Here is an 18,548-nt window from a genome sequence, read left to right on the forward strand (position 1 = left end):
TCTGCCTCCCAAAGATCTTTCAAGCAATGTGAAGAGAAGCTATGCATTCTTCCCACAATTTCACATTCGGCCTCGGAACTGACGGCAATTGTGAGTCATCCGGAGCAATGACACACAGCTAATTCTCCTCAATGACTTCCCTCTTTTCTTTTAATATTATATGGCAAGCAGCACTGAACCCTCTCCACATCCCAAAGCCTTGCTTTCTCTCATAAGGCTTGAGTGCTGTTCCAGTTGCCATAGCCACCTAGTATTAGAGATGGGCATGAACTACAAAAAAACTGAACCATGCGGTTTGTGAGTTTCCACGAACCAGGAACCACGAACTCCTATGAAGTGGGGCAAGTTCCCGAACCAGTTCGTGGTTCGTGGGATTTAAATGCCTTTTTCCAGCTGCCCCAGGGAAATGGCCATATAAACTTTTCCTGCCGCTTGCAAGGATCCCCCCCTCGCCGCCTGCCAGCTGATAGTTTAAAGGGCCCTGCCCCTTGCAAGCGGCAGGGCCCTTTAAATGGCCTAAAGCCCATCTCCCAGCCCCAGCCCCAGCCCCAGCCCCAAACTTACCTTGCCCAGCCACCCTGTGGGCCGACGATGTCCTCCCCCTCCTCCCACAAGGGGCAGGAAGGCTGTTTTTGGCTTCTCCCACCATTGCGCAGGCCCGCAGGATGGTGGAGAAGGCCAAAAACGGCCTTCCCAACCTTCAAATGGCTGCTGCAGCAGCCATTTAAGGGGTGGGAAGGCCATTTTTGGCTTCACCACTGCACAGGCCCACAAGGCAGCAGAAGGGACCAAAAAGGGCCTCCTTGCCCCTCAAATGGCTGCAGCTGTGGCCATTTGAGGGTCGGGAAGGCCGTTTTCGGCCTCCTCTGCTGCCTTGTGGGCCCACAGGGCAGCAGAGGAGACTGAAAAGGACCTCCCTGCCCCTCAAATGGCCACAATGGTGGCCATTTGAGGGGTCGGAAGGCCGTTTTTGGCCAAAAATGGCCTTCCCGCCCATCGCGGGAGGAGGGGGAGGACACAAGCCCGTAGGGTGGCTGTGCAAGGTAAGTGGGGGCTGGGGTTTGGGCCATTTATAGGGCCTGCCACTTGCAAGCAACAGGTCCCTTTAAACTATCACCTGGCAGGCGGCGAGGGGGGGATCCTTGCAAGCAGCAGGAAAAGTTTATATGGCCATTTCCCTGTGGAAATGGCCATTTAAACTGCCCCTTTAATACGACCCAAATGAACCCGTAGACCATTCATGGAAATGAGCTTCCACGAACCACTGGTTCATGAACCACGAATCGGCTTGGTTCATGCGCTTTTTTGGGTCATAATTCGATTCGTGCCCGTCTCTACCTAGGATGTCACTCAGTTGGGACTTGACAACTCCCCGAACATCTTGGTTGTTATTACTGCAACTTTGGGGCAACACGGGCCCGAGTGAAGAATGAGCTGGCTAATCCTTACTGTCTCCTAACCGATTCCATCCTAACCCAGCCTGGTTTGCAGGAAAGAGGCCTACTCCAAGCATTAACTGTTTGTGATATCTGGACATGAAGCAAAGCTCACTCAAGGCAACGTGAGATGTAACGATAGCAGTACAATCATATTTGAACTTGGGCAGGGGTTATGATTCTTAGATAAAGGGGTCTCCAAATCTGTCAATTTTATACTGTGAATCAATTTTGTTAAAATGCTCCATGCTTTTCATCTTTAAAACAGAGTGTTTCCCTTCCAGTGCTAGGTTAAGACAGGTCTGGCAATAAAATGTTTGGTACTAAAACTCTTGATTACACCAAATAAAAATAATTGAGGAGCGAATGGCAGCCTTAGTTCTGTTTTTACTGAAATAATGTAGCTAAAATACTGATGAACCATGTAGAATATTCTTAAAACATAGGGAAAATACCTTTAATCCACATTTCCAATAGCTATCCAAACTAGTACCACTAAATATATTTCAAATCTTGCTCAGTACATAAACCTGAGTTCTGTTTTCCAGAGATACTCCTATATATTCATTGATACAGACATTCTTAAATCTTTATATAAATGAGACAAATTAGCATGTTTTCTTTTAGCATCATTTTATTATTCAGTAATTTGAGAAACGTTCTTTACAACCCATTATTGTTCATAAAATACTTTTTTGTACAATCATTAACATTAACAACAAAGAAAACTTAATATTAAAAAAATCTGGAGCAATATAAAGCACTTTTCTTTAGGACATCAAACAATTTCCTCATATTGTTCGATACCATCCTTCCCTATTTTAGCAAAATATGTACCCGTATTTCCTTCCCTCCAAATTCTACAATTGAACCAAAGTAGTCTGAAATATAAGGAGCTAGTGGAGAAAAAGCTGTATTTACCAAGTGTTTACATGTATGCTGGATGCCATGTACTCTATTAATTATCAAATTATGTTGGATATTCATGCAGCCATATTTGTTTTCAATAAATAATAAAAATGTATTAGGAAATTTTATAGCTTCTCATTCTATATCATCCCAATAATTGGTATAATTAAGCCCAACTCTATTGTAATTAGCATTGATACATGATAATATGCCATATTTGGAAAGCAAAGTCCTCTTTTAATTACAGGGTATTTTATATTTGTTTAGTTTCTTATCATGCCATTGAGTATTACGTATAATCTTTTGAAGAGTATTTAAACTTCTCTGTCTGATAAAAAAGTAACTTTTAAAAAAGCATTTGAACTTTTGATATAGTCATTTTTATAGACGGTGTTATATTTAATCCATTGATTTAGTTCTGGCATTATATTCTGTATCCATTGTTTCAGATAATGGGGGGAAACTTACTCCCTTTTCTTTTTTCTATTGACAGGGGGAAAAAACCAAGAACACTGCCTTCATCTTCTTTCCAAGTGAAAAGTTTCTGAAAGAAACTCATTCACAGTTGCTTGTAGAGATCTATATACTGCCTTGAATATATTGCCTTGAAAAAAAACTTTAAATCCCTTTCTGAAATAGTGCAATCCTAAACATGTATATTCAGAAGTATGATTAACTTCAATGGGATGTATCTCCTAGTAAGTGTGCCACGCTAGCTGTGCAATCCTATGTAAAGTTAACTTAGTTTAGGTACATTGTTTTGTTTTATTTATTTCTAGTCCACCTTTCTCACTGAGATCCAAGGCAGATTACATACTGCACAGCAAGATAAATACAATATAATCAGCAAGTAGGACATTCACTGAGCAAGTACAATAATGAACAACAGTTAGGACATTCAGTGAAACAGATATAATAGGATATAGTAGCAGAAAAATTTGAAAACAAGCATAAAGTCAAGCGCAGAGATGAAATTTTTCTGAAACAACTCATGACTAATTTAAATGGCATGCTGACCAAAGTGGAAACTCCCTAATGGCACATATCTGCATCAGCAAACAGTATGCAATGGTGTAGCATATAGTCCCTGTCCCTACCAAAGCATGTCTTTGAACTACTTTTTATGACACAGTCCTATAACCTGGGAAGAAAGCCCACCTAAATAATTCAGTTTTGTATAGCTTGCAGGAGAATGCGAGCTTTCCTAACCTCCTCAGGTCTGCCATGTCATAAGGCGGGGGCCACCACAGAGAAAGCATGTATGCAGGCAGTGTTGATTTTGCCCAACTGCAGGGTAGTATCTGGAGAAGACCCTGACCAGATGAGTGAAGTTGCCATGGTGGAACATAGGGGGCGAAGCAGTTGGACAGATGAAGGGCCAAGGCCAAGAACAGCTTTGAATGTGATACTCATGACTAGAGATGGGCATGAACAGAAATAAAATCGAACATGATGTTCATTGTTCGTTGCCATCCACGAACAGGGACTTACGACACGAACATGGCCCTGTTCATGAACATGTTCATGGTTGGCTGTTCGTGGGGGCCAGCAGGCTCTCCTCCAGCCATCATCCAAGTTTGGTCAAGATCCCTACTGCACCACTCCTAGAAACCTGACCTGAGCAGGCACCAGGAAAGGTACCAATAATAAATAATAGCTTGGCCCCAGAGCCTGGCAGCAGCCCTGGAAGTTGAAGGGGTAGATCCCTATCCCACCACACACAAAGAAAATTCAAGCTTTAATGCACTCTATCAAAATGCCAGCAGCAATGGTATCTCCCTCTCCATTGTCTGCAAACTAAGCCAGAGCTGGGAGCCCCCCCCCCCCCCGGTCTTTGCTCTCTTGTAACAAATTTGGACTCCATACTTGAAAGGAAGACCTATCAAGCTAAATTGGGCTTATATTGGGGTTTCCAGGACAACAGCAGGAGTTCAGACAGAGTTCAGACCATCCCTGCCTAAGTTGCCAAGGGAATTGATTGCAAGGTGCCAGACTCTCTGGCTTGATGAACAGCAATGAACGAGGCTTGCAACGACCACCTATTCGTTTAGAATGGGGCCTCGCGAACAGCTTGTTCACGAACAGCAGATGGGGCTGTTCGTGGCTTTTTTTTTGTTCGTATTGCTGTTCATGCTCCTCTCTAGTCACGACATTGAACTGAACATAACTGATGGGACTCCAATAGAATGACTGCAGAATAGGAGTGATATGCACGCTCTGTCTAGTTCCATTATGATCAGTTGTGCCATTGTGGAACTATCCCAAGCAGCCCTGCATCCACACAGGGGCAAGAAAAGCCACCCCTCACTACGAAAATAGCAATGGGAGGTTTAAGTGCAAGTGGGGATGATTCCGACACACCCCATTCCCACACCATTTGCTGCTGTCACCATCCCACCCCCTTCCTCCACCTGGCTATCTGTTGGTCTCTGGCGCAACTCTGTACAAAAGAAAATGTTATATCCTTTGTAATAAAAAAGCAAAAAGAAAAGAGTTCTTTCCCAGCATCTTTCAAGGTGCATGTGTTTTGTAAAAAAGCAAATTTTGCTCAGAACAATGCTTCTGTTTGAGAATAATGATGAATGTAATTAAAGAAAGATGTACCTTCTAAATTTTATTGAGTGCGGGTGGCCAAAAGACAAGAGGAAAAGGAACATTTTTTAAAAACACACACACATACAAAATACACCAGTAAACAAGATTTCTTAAGACAAGTCACTTTCCTTCCTGGGGATTTCTTTCACCAGCCAAGTTGGCTTGCCAGCTTGCTTACAGCTGATGTTGGTGCAATCAATACTTGACACCTCTAGGGAATGCCCCTACATATGTGTTTGTGTACATATTTATATATACAGACACATACCAAGCCAGAGAATATGATATAGTTATGGCACAGAAACCTTTGCTGTGTGTTTACTGGTTTGTTGTAAGCACCATTCCTAATAGAAAATAGACCATGTCTCCTGTTTAAAGGGATGATGAAGACCATCTGTTTTCCTGTATCTTATGCATCTGAGGACTCAGCATACATTTCTCTCCCCCCCCCCCTAGCTGTATTGCTTGCACTGAACTGAATTTATTCTCCCAGTGAAAGCTGAGGGCTACTAACTTAGCGAATACGAACGTGCTCATCTCTGAATGTGCAGGTAATCATTCCAGAGCCATATATTTGTAATGTGGCTGGAAAGGGCAAAGTGAGCTTCATCTGCAACCTGAATCCGTCATGTAATCAAAAGGCTTTGTTTAGCCAATTAACCCAGCATGTTGTCACTTTCTTACAGAAATAATTTTTAAAAACAACTTTGAAGAGGCACTTTACCTAATGTCCAAGTTGTTACCATTCTGCTTGCTTCCATAATGGAAGTTGTATGGAAATTTCTTCCTAGCAAGCCCTGGTGCAAAACAGATCCTTTTTTCAGTCCGGGTCACAGGGCATGTCTGTCTCTGAAGGGAACAGCCAGGGCTTTTTTCTGGGAAAAGAGGTGGTGGAACTCAGTGGTGGAACTCAAGACTGCACAATGACATCACTTTGGGTCAGCTGGAACAAGGGGGGAGTTTTTTTAAATTTAAACTGCCCTCAGAGAAAATGGTCACATGGCCAGTGGCCACGCCCCCTGATCTCCAGACAGAGGGTAGATTGCCCTCCATGCCATCGAGCGGCACTGAGGGCAATCTAAACTCCCCTCTGTCTGGAGATCAGGGGGTGGGGCCACTGGCCATGTGACCATTTTTAAGAGGTGCTGGAACTCCGTTCCACCGCATTCCCGTGGAAAAAAAGCCCTGGGAACAGCTCTCTCTCTAGCTTTTGCATACTTATTCACTACAGCCCTTGCAGCCACACACACCCCTAAACCCCACTTCTCAGTGATTTTCCTGCAGTATGCATGATTTGAGAGATGTACAGAAGAGCAGCAAGGTCTCTCTGATTCTTTCAGAAGACAGATCAGTTTGCAAATCAAGATGAGTGGTATGATCTATGATCTGAAGTATCTTATTTTAGTTGTTCCCTCTTTTTATTTATTTTTTTAAATTAGACTTTCTGTCTGAAGGGACTGTGGCTCAGTGTTGGAGCTCCTGGTTGTTATGCAGAAGGTCCCAGGTTCAATCCCCAGTATCTCCAGGTTAAAGAGATCAGGTGAAGTGGAAGACCTCTGCCTGAGACCCTGGAGAGATGCTGCCAGTGTGAGTAGACAATGCTGATTTTGATGGACCAATAGTCTTATTCAGTGTAAGGCAACTTCATGTGTTCATGTGAAGAAGACTTCAGAAGAAAGCTTAGACATCACCTCTGTGACGTTTTATTTGCCCTTACTAAAAGGTTCCCCACTGATTCTTTTGGATGACAGGGCACAAGAGGTCCCACCTAGATTTCTGTGCACACAAAGGGGGAAAGGGATTTTGCTGATTCCGCCATCCATGGCTGACCTCCAACTTTCCCCTCCAACTTTCCCCTCCTTTCGCATCAAGGAACCATCCCTGGGTGGGGCGGGAGGGAGGCTCTTGGTAGTTGGTGATTCGATCCTTAGACAAGTAGATAGCTGGGTGGCACAACCGCGTTCTGACCGTATGGTGACTTGCCTGCCTGGTGCGAAGGTAGCGGACATTACGCGTGTTATAGATAGGCTGGTAGATAGTGCTGGGGAAGAGTCAGCGGTCGTGGTCCATGTTGGAACCAACGATGTTGGGAAATGCAGTCGTGAGGTCTTGGAACAAAAATTTAGGCTGTTAGGCAGGAGACTCAAGGCCAGGACCTCCAAGGTAGCCTTCTCAGAAGTGCTACCTGTTCCACGCGCAGGGCCAGAGAGACAAACGCAGATCAGGAGTCTCAATGCGTGGATGAGACGATGGTGTAGGGAGGAAGGGTTCAAGTTTGTTAGGCACTGGGATTCTTTTTGGGACAAGCGGGAGCTGTACAAGAGAGACGGTCTCCACTTGTCCCGAGAAGGAACCCGGCTGCTGGCACTTAAAATCAAAAAGGTGGCAGAGCAGTTTTTAAACTAAATGCTAGGGGAAAGCCGACAAGAGATAAAGTGTCTCTGGTTCAGGATGGTTCATCTCAGAGAGATGAAGGGCTAGGTATAACACTTCTACAGGGAGATAGATTAGAGTTGTCAACTGAGATGGAGACAAACAGTGCAGATGACCTAACTACGTCTCGAGGCAAAGTGTGCCGGGGAAGTTACAGGTGTTTATATACAAATGCTAGAAGTGTCCGAGGTAAAATTGGGGAGCTGGAATGTTTAGTGTTGGACGAATCCATAGACATTGTGGGCATATCAGAAACTTGGTGGGATGAGGAAAATCAGTGGGACACGGTGATTCCTGGATATAAATTATATCGGAAGGATAGGGAGGGAAGGGTTGGTGGTGGGGTGGCTCTATATGTCAGAGAAGGTATACATTCCAGTAAGATTGAAAAGGTAACTGAATTAGATTCGCTTCTGGAAATGCTATGGGTTGAAATTACGGGCCCAAATGGAAACTTAACTGTGGGAGTTTGTTATCGCCCTCCAGATCAGAAAATAGAGGAGGATTATAAAATGATGACAGGATTAAAGATGGCTGCTAAACAAAAAAACTGTGTTGTAATGGGTGATTTTAACTACCCACACATTGACTGGGCCAATGGGTGTTCGAATCGGGGGAGAGAAAGTGAGTTTCTAGACTGTCTCAATGACTGTGCTATGGAACAGATGGTTACAGAACCTACTAGGGGAGAGGTGATCCTGGATTTGGTCCTCAGTAATGCTGAAGACCTGGTGAGAGATGTAAATGTGATTGCACCACTTGGGAACAGTGACCATAATGTTATTGAGTACAACATATGTATAAATAGGAAATTGCCTAATAAGACCAACACAGCCATGTTTAACTTCAAAAGGGGTAACTTTTCTGAGATGAGGGGGTACGTGAAGAAGAAACTGAAAGGGAAAGTAAAAAAGGTCAAAACACTTGGGGAATCTTGGAGACTATTTAAAACTACAATCCTGGAAGCTCAAATTAAATATATACCGCTGGTTAGGAAAGGCACAAATAGGTTTAGGAAAAGGCCAGCATGGTTAACAAGCAATGTAATAGAAGCTGTAAAAGGTAAAAAGGATTCTTTTAGGCAGTGGAAAACTAGTCGGAGTGAGGTTGATAAAAAGGAGCATAAGCTGTGGCAAAAAAAGTGCAAGTCTGTGATCAGACAGGCAAAAAGGGAATATGAGGAGCATATTGCAAAGAACATAAAGAAAAACAATAAACAATTCTTTAAATATATTAGAAGTAGGAAACCAGCTAGGGAGGCCGTGGGGCCCTTGGATGACCAAGGCGTAAAAGGATTACTAAAGGGTGATAGGGAAATGGCCGAGAAGCTGAATGCGTTCTTTGCTTCTGTCTTCACTGTGGAAGATAAGAAGTGCATGCCCACTCCGGAAGCACTGACTTTGGGAGGGGTTTTGAAAGACCTGAGTCACATTGAGGTGACGAGAGAGGAGGTTATGCGACTGCTAGATAATTTAAAAACTGATAAATCACCGGGCCCAGATGGCATACATCCAAGAGTTCTGAAAGAACTCAAGTGTGAACTTGTAGATCTCCTCACAAAAATATGTAATCTGTCATTAAACTCTGCATCTGTTCCTGAGGACTGGAAGGTAGCTAATGTTGTCCCCATCTTTAAAAAAGGTTCCAGGGGAGATCCGGGAAATTACAGGCCAGTCAGCCTGACGTCAATACCGGGTAAGTTGGTGGAAACTATTATCAAAAATAAAATTAGTGGGCACATTGATGACCAAAAGCTGATGAGGAAAACTCAGCATGGGTTCTGTAAGGGAAGATCTTGTCTCACCAATCTGTTAGAGTTCTTTGAGGGAGTGAACAAACAAGTGGACAAGGGAGACCCGATAGATATTGTTTATCTTGACTTCCAGAAAGCTTTTGACAAAGTTCCTCATCAAAGGCTCCTAAGTAAGCTCAGTAGCTATGGGATAAAGGGCCAAGTCCTCTTGTGGATCGAAAACTGGCTAATTAATAGGAAACAGAGAGTGAGCATAAACGGGCACTTCTCACAGTGGAGGGTGGTGAGCAGTGGGGTGCCACAGGGGTCGGTATTGGGTCCAATGCTTTTTAACTTGTTTATTAATGATTTGGAATTGGGATTAAGCAGTGAAGTGGCTAAATTTGCAGATGACACGAAATTGTTCAGGGTGGTGAAAGCCAGAGAGGATTGTGAGGCACTCCAAAGGGATCTGTCGAGGCTAGAAGAGTGGGCATCCATGTGGCAAATGAGGTTCAATGTAGCCAAGTGCAAAGTAATGCACATTGGAACCAAAAATCCAAAATATAAATACAAGTTGATGGGGTCTGAACTGGCGGAGACTGACCAAGAGAGAGATCTTGGAGTCATGATAGATAACTCACTAAAAACGTCAGCACAGTGTGCGACTGCCATAAAAAAAGCTAATGCTATGCTAGGGGTTATTAGGAAAGGGATTGAAAACAAATCAGCCGGTATCATAATGCCTCTGTATACATCGATGGTGAGGCCTCATTTGGAGTACTGTGTACAGTTCTGGTCGCCACACCTTAAAAAAGATATCATAGCACTGGAAAAAGTACAGAGAAGGGCAACTAAAATGATTAAAGGGTTGGAACACTTTCCCTATGAGGAAAGATTGAGGCGCTTGGGGCTCTTTAGCCTGGAGAAAAGACGACTGAGGGGAGACATGATAGAGGTTTACAAGATAATGCACGGGTTAGAGAAGGTCGAGAAAGATGTGTTTTTCTCCCTTTCTCACAATACAAGAACTCGTGGGCACTCTATGAAATTATTGAGCAGTCGGGTTAGAACAGATAGAAGAAAATACTACTTTACACAAAGGGTGATAAACACATGGAATTCGTTGCCACAGGAGGTGGTGGCAGCTACAAGCATTGCCAGCTTCAAGAGGGGACTGGACAAATATATGGAGCAGAGGTCCATCAGTGGCTATTAGCCACAGGAGATAGATGGTATTCTCTTTGTGGGGAGGTGGTGCTCTGTTGTCTTGGTGCTGGAAGGAAGGCAGTGGGAGGGCTTCTGGTGTCCTGGCCTCACTGACAGTCCTTTAGATGGCACTGGATTTCTAGCCACTGTGTGTGACAGAATGTTGGACTGGATGGGCCACTGGCCTGATCCAACATGGCTTTGCTTATGTTCTTATGTAAAGCTATTTCTAGGATTCCCATCTTCCTGGAGCTGCATTTCAAGGGCTGCAGCAAGATGGGAAAGGCAGGGAAGTCAGGAGGGATCCAAACTAGACATGGACACAAACAGAAAAAAAAATGAACATGGTGTTAGTTGTTCGTTGCCATCCATGAACAACGAACATTGACTAACATGACTTGTTCACAAACATGTTTGTTGTCCATTGTTTGTGGGGGCCAGCAGGCTCTCCTCCAGCCATCAAGATCCCTACCACACCACTCCCAGAAACCCTAACTGAGCAGGCTGCAGGAAATGTACCAATAATAAATAATAGCTTGGCCCCCGAGCCTGGCAGCAGCCCAGGAACCTGAAGGGGTAGATCCCTACCGCACCACTCCCAGAAACCTTACCTGAGCAGGCAACAGGAAAGGTACCAGTAACAAATAATAGCTTGGTCCAGAGCCTGGTAGCAGCCCTGGAACTTGAAATTCAAGTTCCAATGCACTTTCTCTGTCTCTCTCTCAAAATGCCAACAGCAACTGTCTCTCCCTCACTGTCTGCAAAACCAGAGCTAGGAACATCCCTCCCCCCTGCTCTTTGCTTCCTTGTAACAAATTTGGAGTTCCACACTTGAAAGGAAGACCTGCCTATCAAGCTAAATTGGGCTTAGATTGCGGTTTCCAGGGCAACAGGAGGAGTTCAGACAGAGTTCAGGCAGTCCCTGCCTCCGGTTGCCAAGGGAATTGATTGCAGGTGCCAGACTGTCTGGCTTGATGAACAGCAACGAACGAGGCTTGCAATGAACACCTGTTCGTTTACAGTTCATTTAGAATGGGGCCTCATGAAGAAGCTTGTTCGCGAATAGCTGATTGGGCTGTTTGTGGCTTTTTTTAGTTCATATTGCTGTTCGTGCCCATCTCTAATCCAAACTAGTGCTTTTTGTGCTACTGTCACTCACTTCCTTTCCATGTGATTTGTTCAGGGAATTTGAGAAGCAGAGTTGCATTTAAATGTTTGCCTAAGGGAGATAGCATATCTCAAAGCTCAAGAAATACAACAGGGTATATTAATGAGGATACATAGCATATTGTTGAATCATATGGTAATACTGTTAGTGTTTGAAAATGGGCTGCTCTGTTGCATTTTAAGTATCCAGGATTGATCCTACAAACGATGTATGAAAAATAGTTTTTTAATTAAGGTTTGTTAATCTTAACCTTTTCCAGATATATATTAAGATCAAGGGTCACGTGTTTTTCAATGAATGTTGCCAAGAGATATGAAGTTTTGAACTTTGCAACTTTTTAACTATGGAAGCAGAAGAAGAAGCCAGTTGAAACATCTTCACCAGTTTTTGAAAACTTGTTGAATGATCTTACACTAAGCATTATACTGTGAGTACTAGCATCCATCATTAGATGAATTATTCCGTAAAATATTTGCTAATAAATTGTGTCCTTGATACTAAGGATTGAAGATTTTTTAGTTAGTATTAGAAGTGTACTAAACAAAACAAATGAGCTGGAAATACACCTGGAAATCAGTGTTTTGTTTTGTTAAAGCAGTTTCCGGAACACTGAACCAAATCGGGAAATCAAATTGTAATGAGTCCCTCCCACCAAAAAGTCTGTGTGTTTCATTTCAGTTTACACCTCATAGCAGCAGCAACAGCAACTCAACAGGGCAGCATCTTGTTTTTCTTAATAGTATTCATCAATCAGACCCCAAGGGGAGAAAGCCCTTACGTTATTAATTAACTCTGGTGGCAGGAAGGGGTAATGTGCACAATGCACATGAGTGCATGTTTTTATGTCACTACCCAGGCAATGGCATTGTCTCCCTGCCAATAAGGTCCTTGCAAGAAGAGACCCCTTCCCCACTTTTCAGCTTTGGAAAAGTTTGGAAGGGGGATAGGCAGACTTCAATCAGCAGCTGCAATCCTAAAGACACTTCCCTGGGCATAAGTACCATTGAATAACATGGGACTTACATCTGAGTAGATCTGTTTAAGAGGGTGCAACTTGGTTTGTTCTGAGGTGCTACTAGTCTGTCTCAACCAACCCCATCAGGGCACTGGGAGGGCACTTGCTTTGTTCTGAGGTGCTACTAGTCTGTCTCAACCAACCCCATCAGGGCACTGGGAGGAAAAGTGCCACCAGGGTGTGTGCAAGTGGTCTGTTCAATCAGTCAAACTTGACAGCATATAGTTGGTTTGGAACCCCTGCATCCAAAATGGAGACGGAAAAATTTTTTAGTGTACATTTTTAGTTAGTATGATAGTTTTTAGATGGATTTTGTTAATTTATTTGGTCCCTAAGATCTGAACCACATACCCCAAAAGATATTATTCTTATATTCTTCAGTACTGTTTAGGGATGCTAGTCCCCCACTCCCACCCTTCGCCCCCCCCCCACACCCGCTTACTTGACTGGCGGGGGGAATGTGCCTCCCGGAGTGAGCTCCTGGGTGGCATGGCATGCTCCCATGCACTGCATCAGCCCAATTTGGGCTGTATTTGGCCCCCTGGGGAGTGCAGGAGCTCTCCCAGGGCAGCACATGACCCATGCAATGACATCACTTTCCAGAAGTGACATCATTGCACAGGCCAGGAGTGCATGTGCTCTGTGAGCGTGTAATGGGAGAAGCTGTAAGATAGGTGCCAGGTCTACAACCTCCCACCTAGGGGGTCAGGGGACCTAGCAACAGTGTACTGTTGTATTGAATTATGGCCTAATCGTTCAGAGTATCTGAAAAGTCTCTAGTTTGTTGTCAGTCGGAAAAAATGGGCTCATCATTCTGGAAATGTCATTAATTATGCTTCCCTATGATGAAACACAGTACAATTCAGCAAGCTGAGGGGACATATTTAATGACCAGATCAAAAAATGACTGCTGTATTTTAGCTTGGAGCCATTCAAAAATAGTTATGGTCATTCACACTGGAGTATGTAGTAGACTAAGTAAATAATGAAAATATGTAGTTGAAAGTTCACTGAGATCTATGAAGGAACAAACCCAGAAATTTTTCATCCCCCCCCCTTCCCCAAATCTGTGAACCACTGCCTTCAAAGGAAAGGGGGACTGCGAGAACAACCACTCCCTGGGAAGAACAGATTCCCTACATTCCTGTTTACTATTTATTTGCTCAAGTGTCACAAGCTGGGGGCTTCATCTTTCAACAAAAGCACATTCATCTATTTGGCATCAGGCAGTTCTTCAGTCCTCTTTTAGACTATTATAATTGCTTACAGAAATAAATTAAAAACTGATCTTCCACACCCTTTTCCCACAACAACAAAAAAGCCAATAATAATCAGCTGAACTGCACATTGTTGCAGTAAAGAAGAACTGATGCAACAGAGGCACCAACTGTAAATGAAAACTAAATATAATCAATATTTTATGGTACGTTTGCTTCAGCTTGGTGAACTACCTGTCTGTGACTTAAAAATGGAGTGATCATTTTCATTATAGCTAGGGTAATTTCCAGAAACCTCTAATGCTGGTCTAAATCACATTTGCTTTAGAATATAGTCTCACTTCAGAAACGACAGGAGAATCTAAACACTGAAACAGTAGCAATTAAGTGGTTAATAAAAACAGCGTTTCAGGCGATAAGCCTTCTAAAACTTTGCATCTGCAAGCCATAACATTACTTTTTGTTCTGAGTGTCCCCAAAACAGAAAGTTTTCAAGGCAGAATTCTCAAAACCACAGGATGTTGAACAGATGTATCCCAGCCTCAAGAGTTATGCACTTGCAGTCTATATATTGTATCCCCAACATTTGGGTGTGAGAGAGCAAGTGGCAAGAGGGAGATAATTTAAAAAAAAAAATTTTTTTTACATCTTTGGGAATTAATATTTATTCAGGTCATGCTCTAACATCTCAAGAATATCCCTCCATCTCCACATATGAGGGTGATAAAACACTTTAGAAGTTTAGTTGATCTCAAAGTCCTCCTCGCAGAAAGAGCAAGAGTGAGCAGTATCCAACCCTCCATACATGACAGTTTTCCTCTCTGTTCCTGCAGTCCCTTCTAATCACTGGAAAGATCATTCCTGGGTCATGGGGCCATGTGGAGGAAAAGCCGATCAGAACAGTGGTCTGGTGTAAGGACGGACAAGAGGATGAAATCAACCCCATTCCTCAATGGAATTTCACTCGAGGAAGAGGAAAGAGGAGCAATTTCACACCTTTAGCCCTTCCTCATTCCAGGCTTGTAATCTACACAGCTATTCCTCCACACAGGTCCCATGAACCTCGGAATGACCTTTCAGGGAGGGGTGGGGTGGAGGATCAGAGGAGGATTCAGGAACTGGGAAGAACACAGGAATACTCTGCATTCTGTGCCTGGAGGAATAGGATGCTACCTGGTAGTTCTTCCATCGAATGGAATCTGGCAAGTTATATAACAACAACAACAGTTTTATATACCACCCTATAGGACAACTCAGAGCAGTTTACAAAGTTTGTTGTTATTATCCTCATGACAAAACACCCTGTGGCACAGAGGGCAATCTAAACTCCCCTCTGTCTGGAGATCAGGGGGCGGGGCCACCAGCCACGTGACCATTTTCAAGAGGTTCCGGAAGTCCATTCCACCACATTCCAGCTGACAAAAAAGCCCTGCCCTTCCCTCTGCTCTGATAGAATTGCCATTCAACTGGTGTAGTGGAACAGCCCTTTGGGATGCAACCAAAGAACATAACGAAGTAATGCATCTTTGCATAATTTGGCATGAAATGATGTGTAGTATATACACATGTGGAATATGGCACATCCTGGACCCAGATTGCTCAGTGAAGATAAATTTATTTGCACCATTCTGAGATTTTTTTTTTGTCTTGTCCTGAAAGAGGAGGGGAGGTGTCTACTCATCACTGCCATGCTGAAAACTGAACGTTATTTAAAACAGCTGCAACACCTTTTCCAAATTTCCTGTATTGTGAAATGACAGCAGTGTCTGATTTGGCAAAAATCTACCCAACATTGTCTCCTAGTCAACTTGTAAAGAAATAAACCATCCCCAGATGCGTTATTTGGTGTTTGTTTTTCCATCAGCTGCCTATAATGAGAGGTAGAGAAAGTTTGTACAGTGGGACGAAGAGTGTCTGTGTTCAGCTCTAATGCTATAGGACAACTGAGCAAACTGCAAAAACACCAAGAGCACACAGGGCCAGACACTCTCAACAAACCAACTATTTGCCACTCTTTTTATGAGCCAAGAGTGACACATGGGAGAGAGCCACATACTTTCTTTGTTACAAGCTGTTTCTTGGTGCCTTTGATTTCAATTAGAGGGACGAAGTTTACTTGATCACATTGCACTTTTTTTTTTCAACATCATGAAAAGAGCCTATTTAGGGACCAAAGACATGAGCGATTATTACTCTGAGAACCAGCTATTTTCAACTTTCATAACATGGGCAGCCAAGTGCCATGCTGCTTTGATTCATCCCAGGTGCTTTTATAACTGACACCATTTGTAGCTTAGACTTAATTACTGGGTATCTCCAAGACCGTGAGAAGAAGAGGTAGTTCAAGGAGCCAATGGGCTTAAATGTATCTTCTATTATGTACATCAAAACAAAGAACACATATGTATAATCACAGTAAAGCAAGTGTTCCCAAACCCTCTACCAACAGGACTTACCAACAACATTTTATGTCCTTTTCCAGTCTAGCTGGTTTCAAAGTCCTATCTAGAAGTAGAAGCAAAGCGTCTTTGGCCCTTTGTATAACGCTGCCCTAGTCTTCCAGAGTGACCAGGTGCAGCAGAGGACAAAAGGAGGGTTTTCAGTAGGTGCACATTAATCCATCCACATATAAGCATCGCATGCCCAACATTCTCTCTTTTACATAACTATTAAAGGAAGCCCCGTTCTCGATCACCCTACCAAGGTCTGACTGCTGATAGCTTGGCAAGCACTCACAAAACTCACAAGCATTTTGGCAGGTTTCTTCTATACCTCATTTGGAAATCTCTGCACTCAATAGATACCAGTTATTGCGTTCTTTTTTAAAAAAAGGTTTTTATTCAGGTCACTTCCGCACGCTCCAATTTTTTCGGGTTTTCCCCATCCCAGAGCCGTGTCTTCCCGATCTGCTTCAAGAACTCACCTTTCACATGCATTGTCCTCATGTGTGTTTTGTGGGTGTTTGTTGCGGGGGGGGGGGGGGAAAGGTCCCAAAACAGAAAATGCGTTCTTTATCCGTGCCTTGTCACAAATTACATTGGTGTGTTCCCGCCCAACTTTCCTTTTTGTTTTTTTAGCACATGCAGGATTGCGCTATACCATTGTCCTGTCTTTCAGCTTCTGTAGAAACTGGGCATGCATAGTACTTCTTCTCTACCATAGATTTCTCACTCAAAGTTTTAAATGCAAAAGTATTTAATAAATATGTGCACAACAGAGTAGCACGTTCATGCAATTCCATATCCTACTATATAAAAGGCAAATGATGTTCCCCACCACTCATTCCTTATCTCCACAGAGGCGCAGTACGCAGGAATAAGAAGCAATTCGTGATGGTGAGGCCCTCCCAAGGTCCCACAGCAGTGGGGGCAGGGCTCCCGACTGCCTCCGTGGGGCCTTTGGGGGGCCACGCATGAGCCAAGTGGTGGCCCAGGGGTCAGAGGAGGAGAGATGACTGATGTCACGGGAAGAGGCGGGGGGAACTGCTGCTAGGGCCCATTGTATTTCCCCAAACAACGGGCCTTATTGATAGCCTGAAATAAAATCAGAAATGGCATTCCATTCTCAATGTTGATCCTAGACTGATACTCTGATTGCTGAGCTATCCAATGTAGTAAGCACTGCAGTATGATTTCCTTTGCATATATAAATATAATAGTGCAAGGACCATTAAAAAAAGTAAAAAGCGCGGGGGGGGGAGATTACACAATCGTGCATGCAAGCCAGACACATGTGTGGGAGAGGTAATAGTGAGAGGAGAGGTTAGAGATTTGTGGGAGGGCACTTCTAAAGAACAAAAAAAGCCTCCACTTGCATTGATACAGTAATAATCGCATGGAAAAGCGGCATCAAAAATGAAAACGGAGTAAAACACGTCTCACAAATAAAGCTTAAAAATTGGGATCATTATGACCTGCTCACGCATGGGTAAACGATGACGTGTGTAATGAATAAGATAACCCGCCAAAGTTTTGTTGGCAGGCTGTCTCATTAGGATGTGTGGAAGCGACCTCAGTTTGTGAATGAAAAAAAATCCCTCCCCAAAAGTCCTTCAATTGACCTATCACAATCCTACAACCTGTTTAGAAAGCATATAGGAATGGCTGTGAGAAGAACAGGAATAGTAGTAGGGGGCAGAGAAGTCTCAAGAACTCTAATTTTCTGCTGTTTGAGTTTTCATAAAGGTAAAGGTAAAGCTGCAGTACTGCAGAGCCCCAAGCCCTGTGCAAGCACCGAGTCATTACTGACTCATGGGGGGACGTCACATCACAACGTTTTCTTGGCAGACTTTTTACAGGGTGGTTTGCCATTGCCTTCCCCAGTCATCTACACTTTACCCCCAGGAAACTGGGTACTCATTTTACCGACCTCGGAAGGATGGAAGGCTGAGTCAACCTCGAGCTGGCTACCTGAATCCGGCTTCTGCCAGGATCGAACTCAGGCCGTGAGCAGAGCTTGGGCTCTGCAGTACTGCAGCTTACCACTCTGCACCACGGGGCTTTTCATACAGTTTTACAAAAGGTTTGTATATATTTGGGAACTTATCTTCCATTTCCCAATAAGCAAATGCCCCTTTTTCCTTTGCATAAGGATTAAGAAAGTCCTCCATCCATTTCCCTACATGGGTGGAACTGAAAAGTCTTTTAGCAGCAATTGGCACTCTCATCGCCTACAGTTTGTGTTTAATGCAGTTTCCATGAATTAACACATTACCAGCTACACTGAAATCTTTCAAACAACTTAGTTCTCCTCCTCTGCTGAGGCCAAGTCTAAGTATAGAGATTCTAAGGGAAGGTTGAAGAGCACATGAAAGAGGGGATTTGGTTCAGTGGTA

At 43.6% G+C, this 18,548-nt stretch overlaps 1 protein-coding gene across 2 annotated transcripts in view; it reads right to left on the minus strand.

Moving 5' to 3' along the window:
* The window catches only part of SUGCT (succinyl-CoA:glutarate-CoA transferase), a 427,037-nt gene that overhangs the window by 186,263 nt on the left and 222,226 nt on the right, over window positions 1-18,548 (minus strand). The window contains exon 13 of one of the 2 annotated variants that reach the window (XM_054990748.1): window positions 5,757-5,815. The exons of the other annotated variant lie outside the window; for it this stretch is intronic. Coding sequence (XP_054846723.1) covers window positions 5,771-5,815 — 45 coding nt within the window. The 3' untranslated portion in view covers window positions 5,757-5,770. Of the gene's footprint in view, window positions 1-5,756; window positions 5,816-18,548 lie in introns of those variants that run through there. 2 annotated transcript variants of the gene reach the window in all.

This window comes from Eublepharis macularius, chromosome 11 (assembly GCF_028583425.1).
Source record: "Eublepharis macularius isolate TG4126 chromosome 11, MPM_Emac_v1.0, whole genome shotgun sequence".
Classification (NCBI taxonomy): Eukaryota; Metazoa; Chordata; class Lepidosauria; order Squamata; family Eublepharidae; genus Eublepharis; species Eublepharis macularius.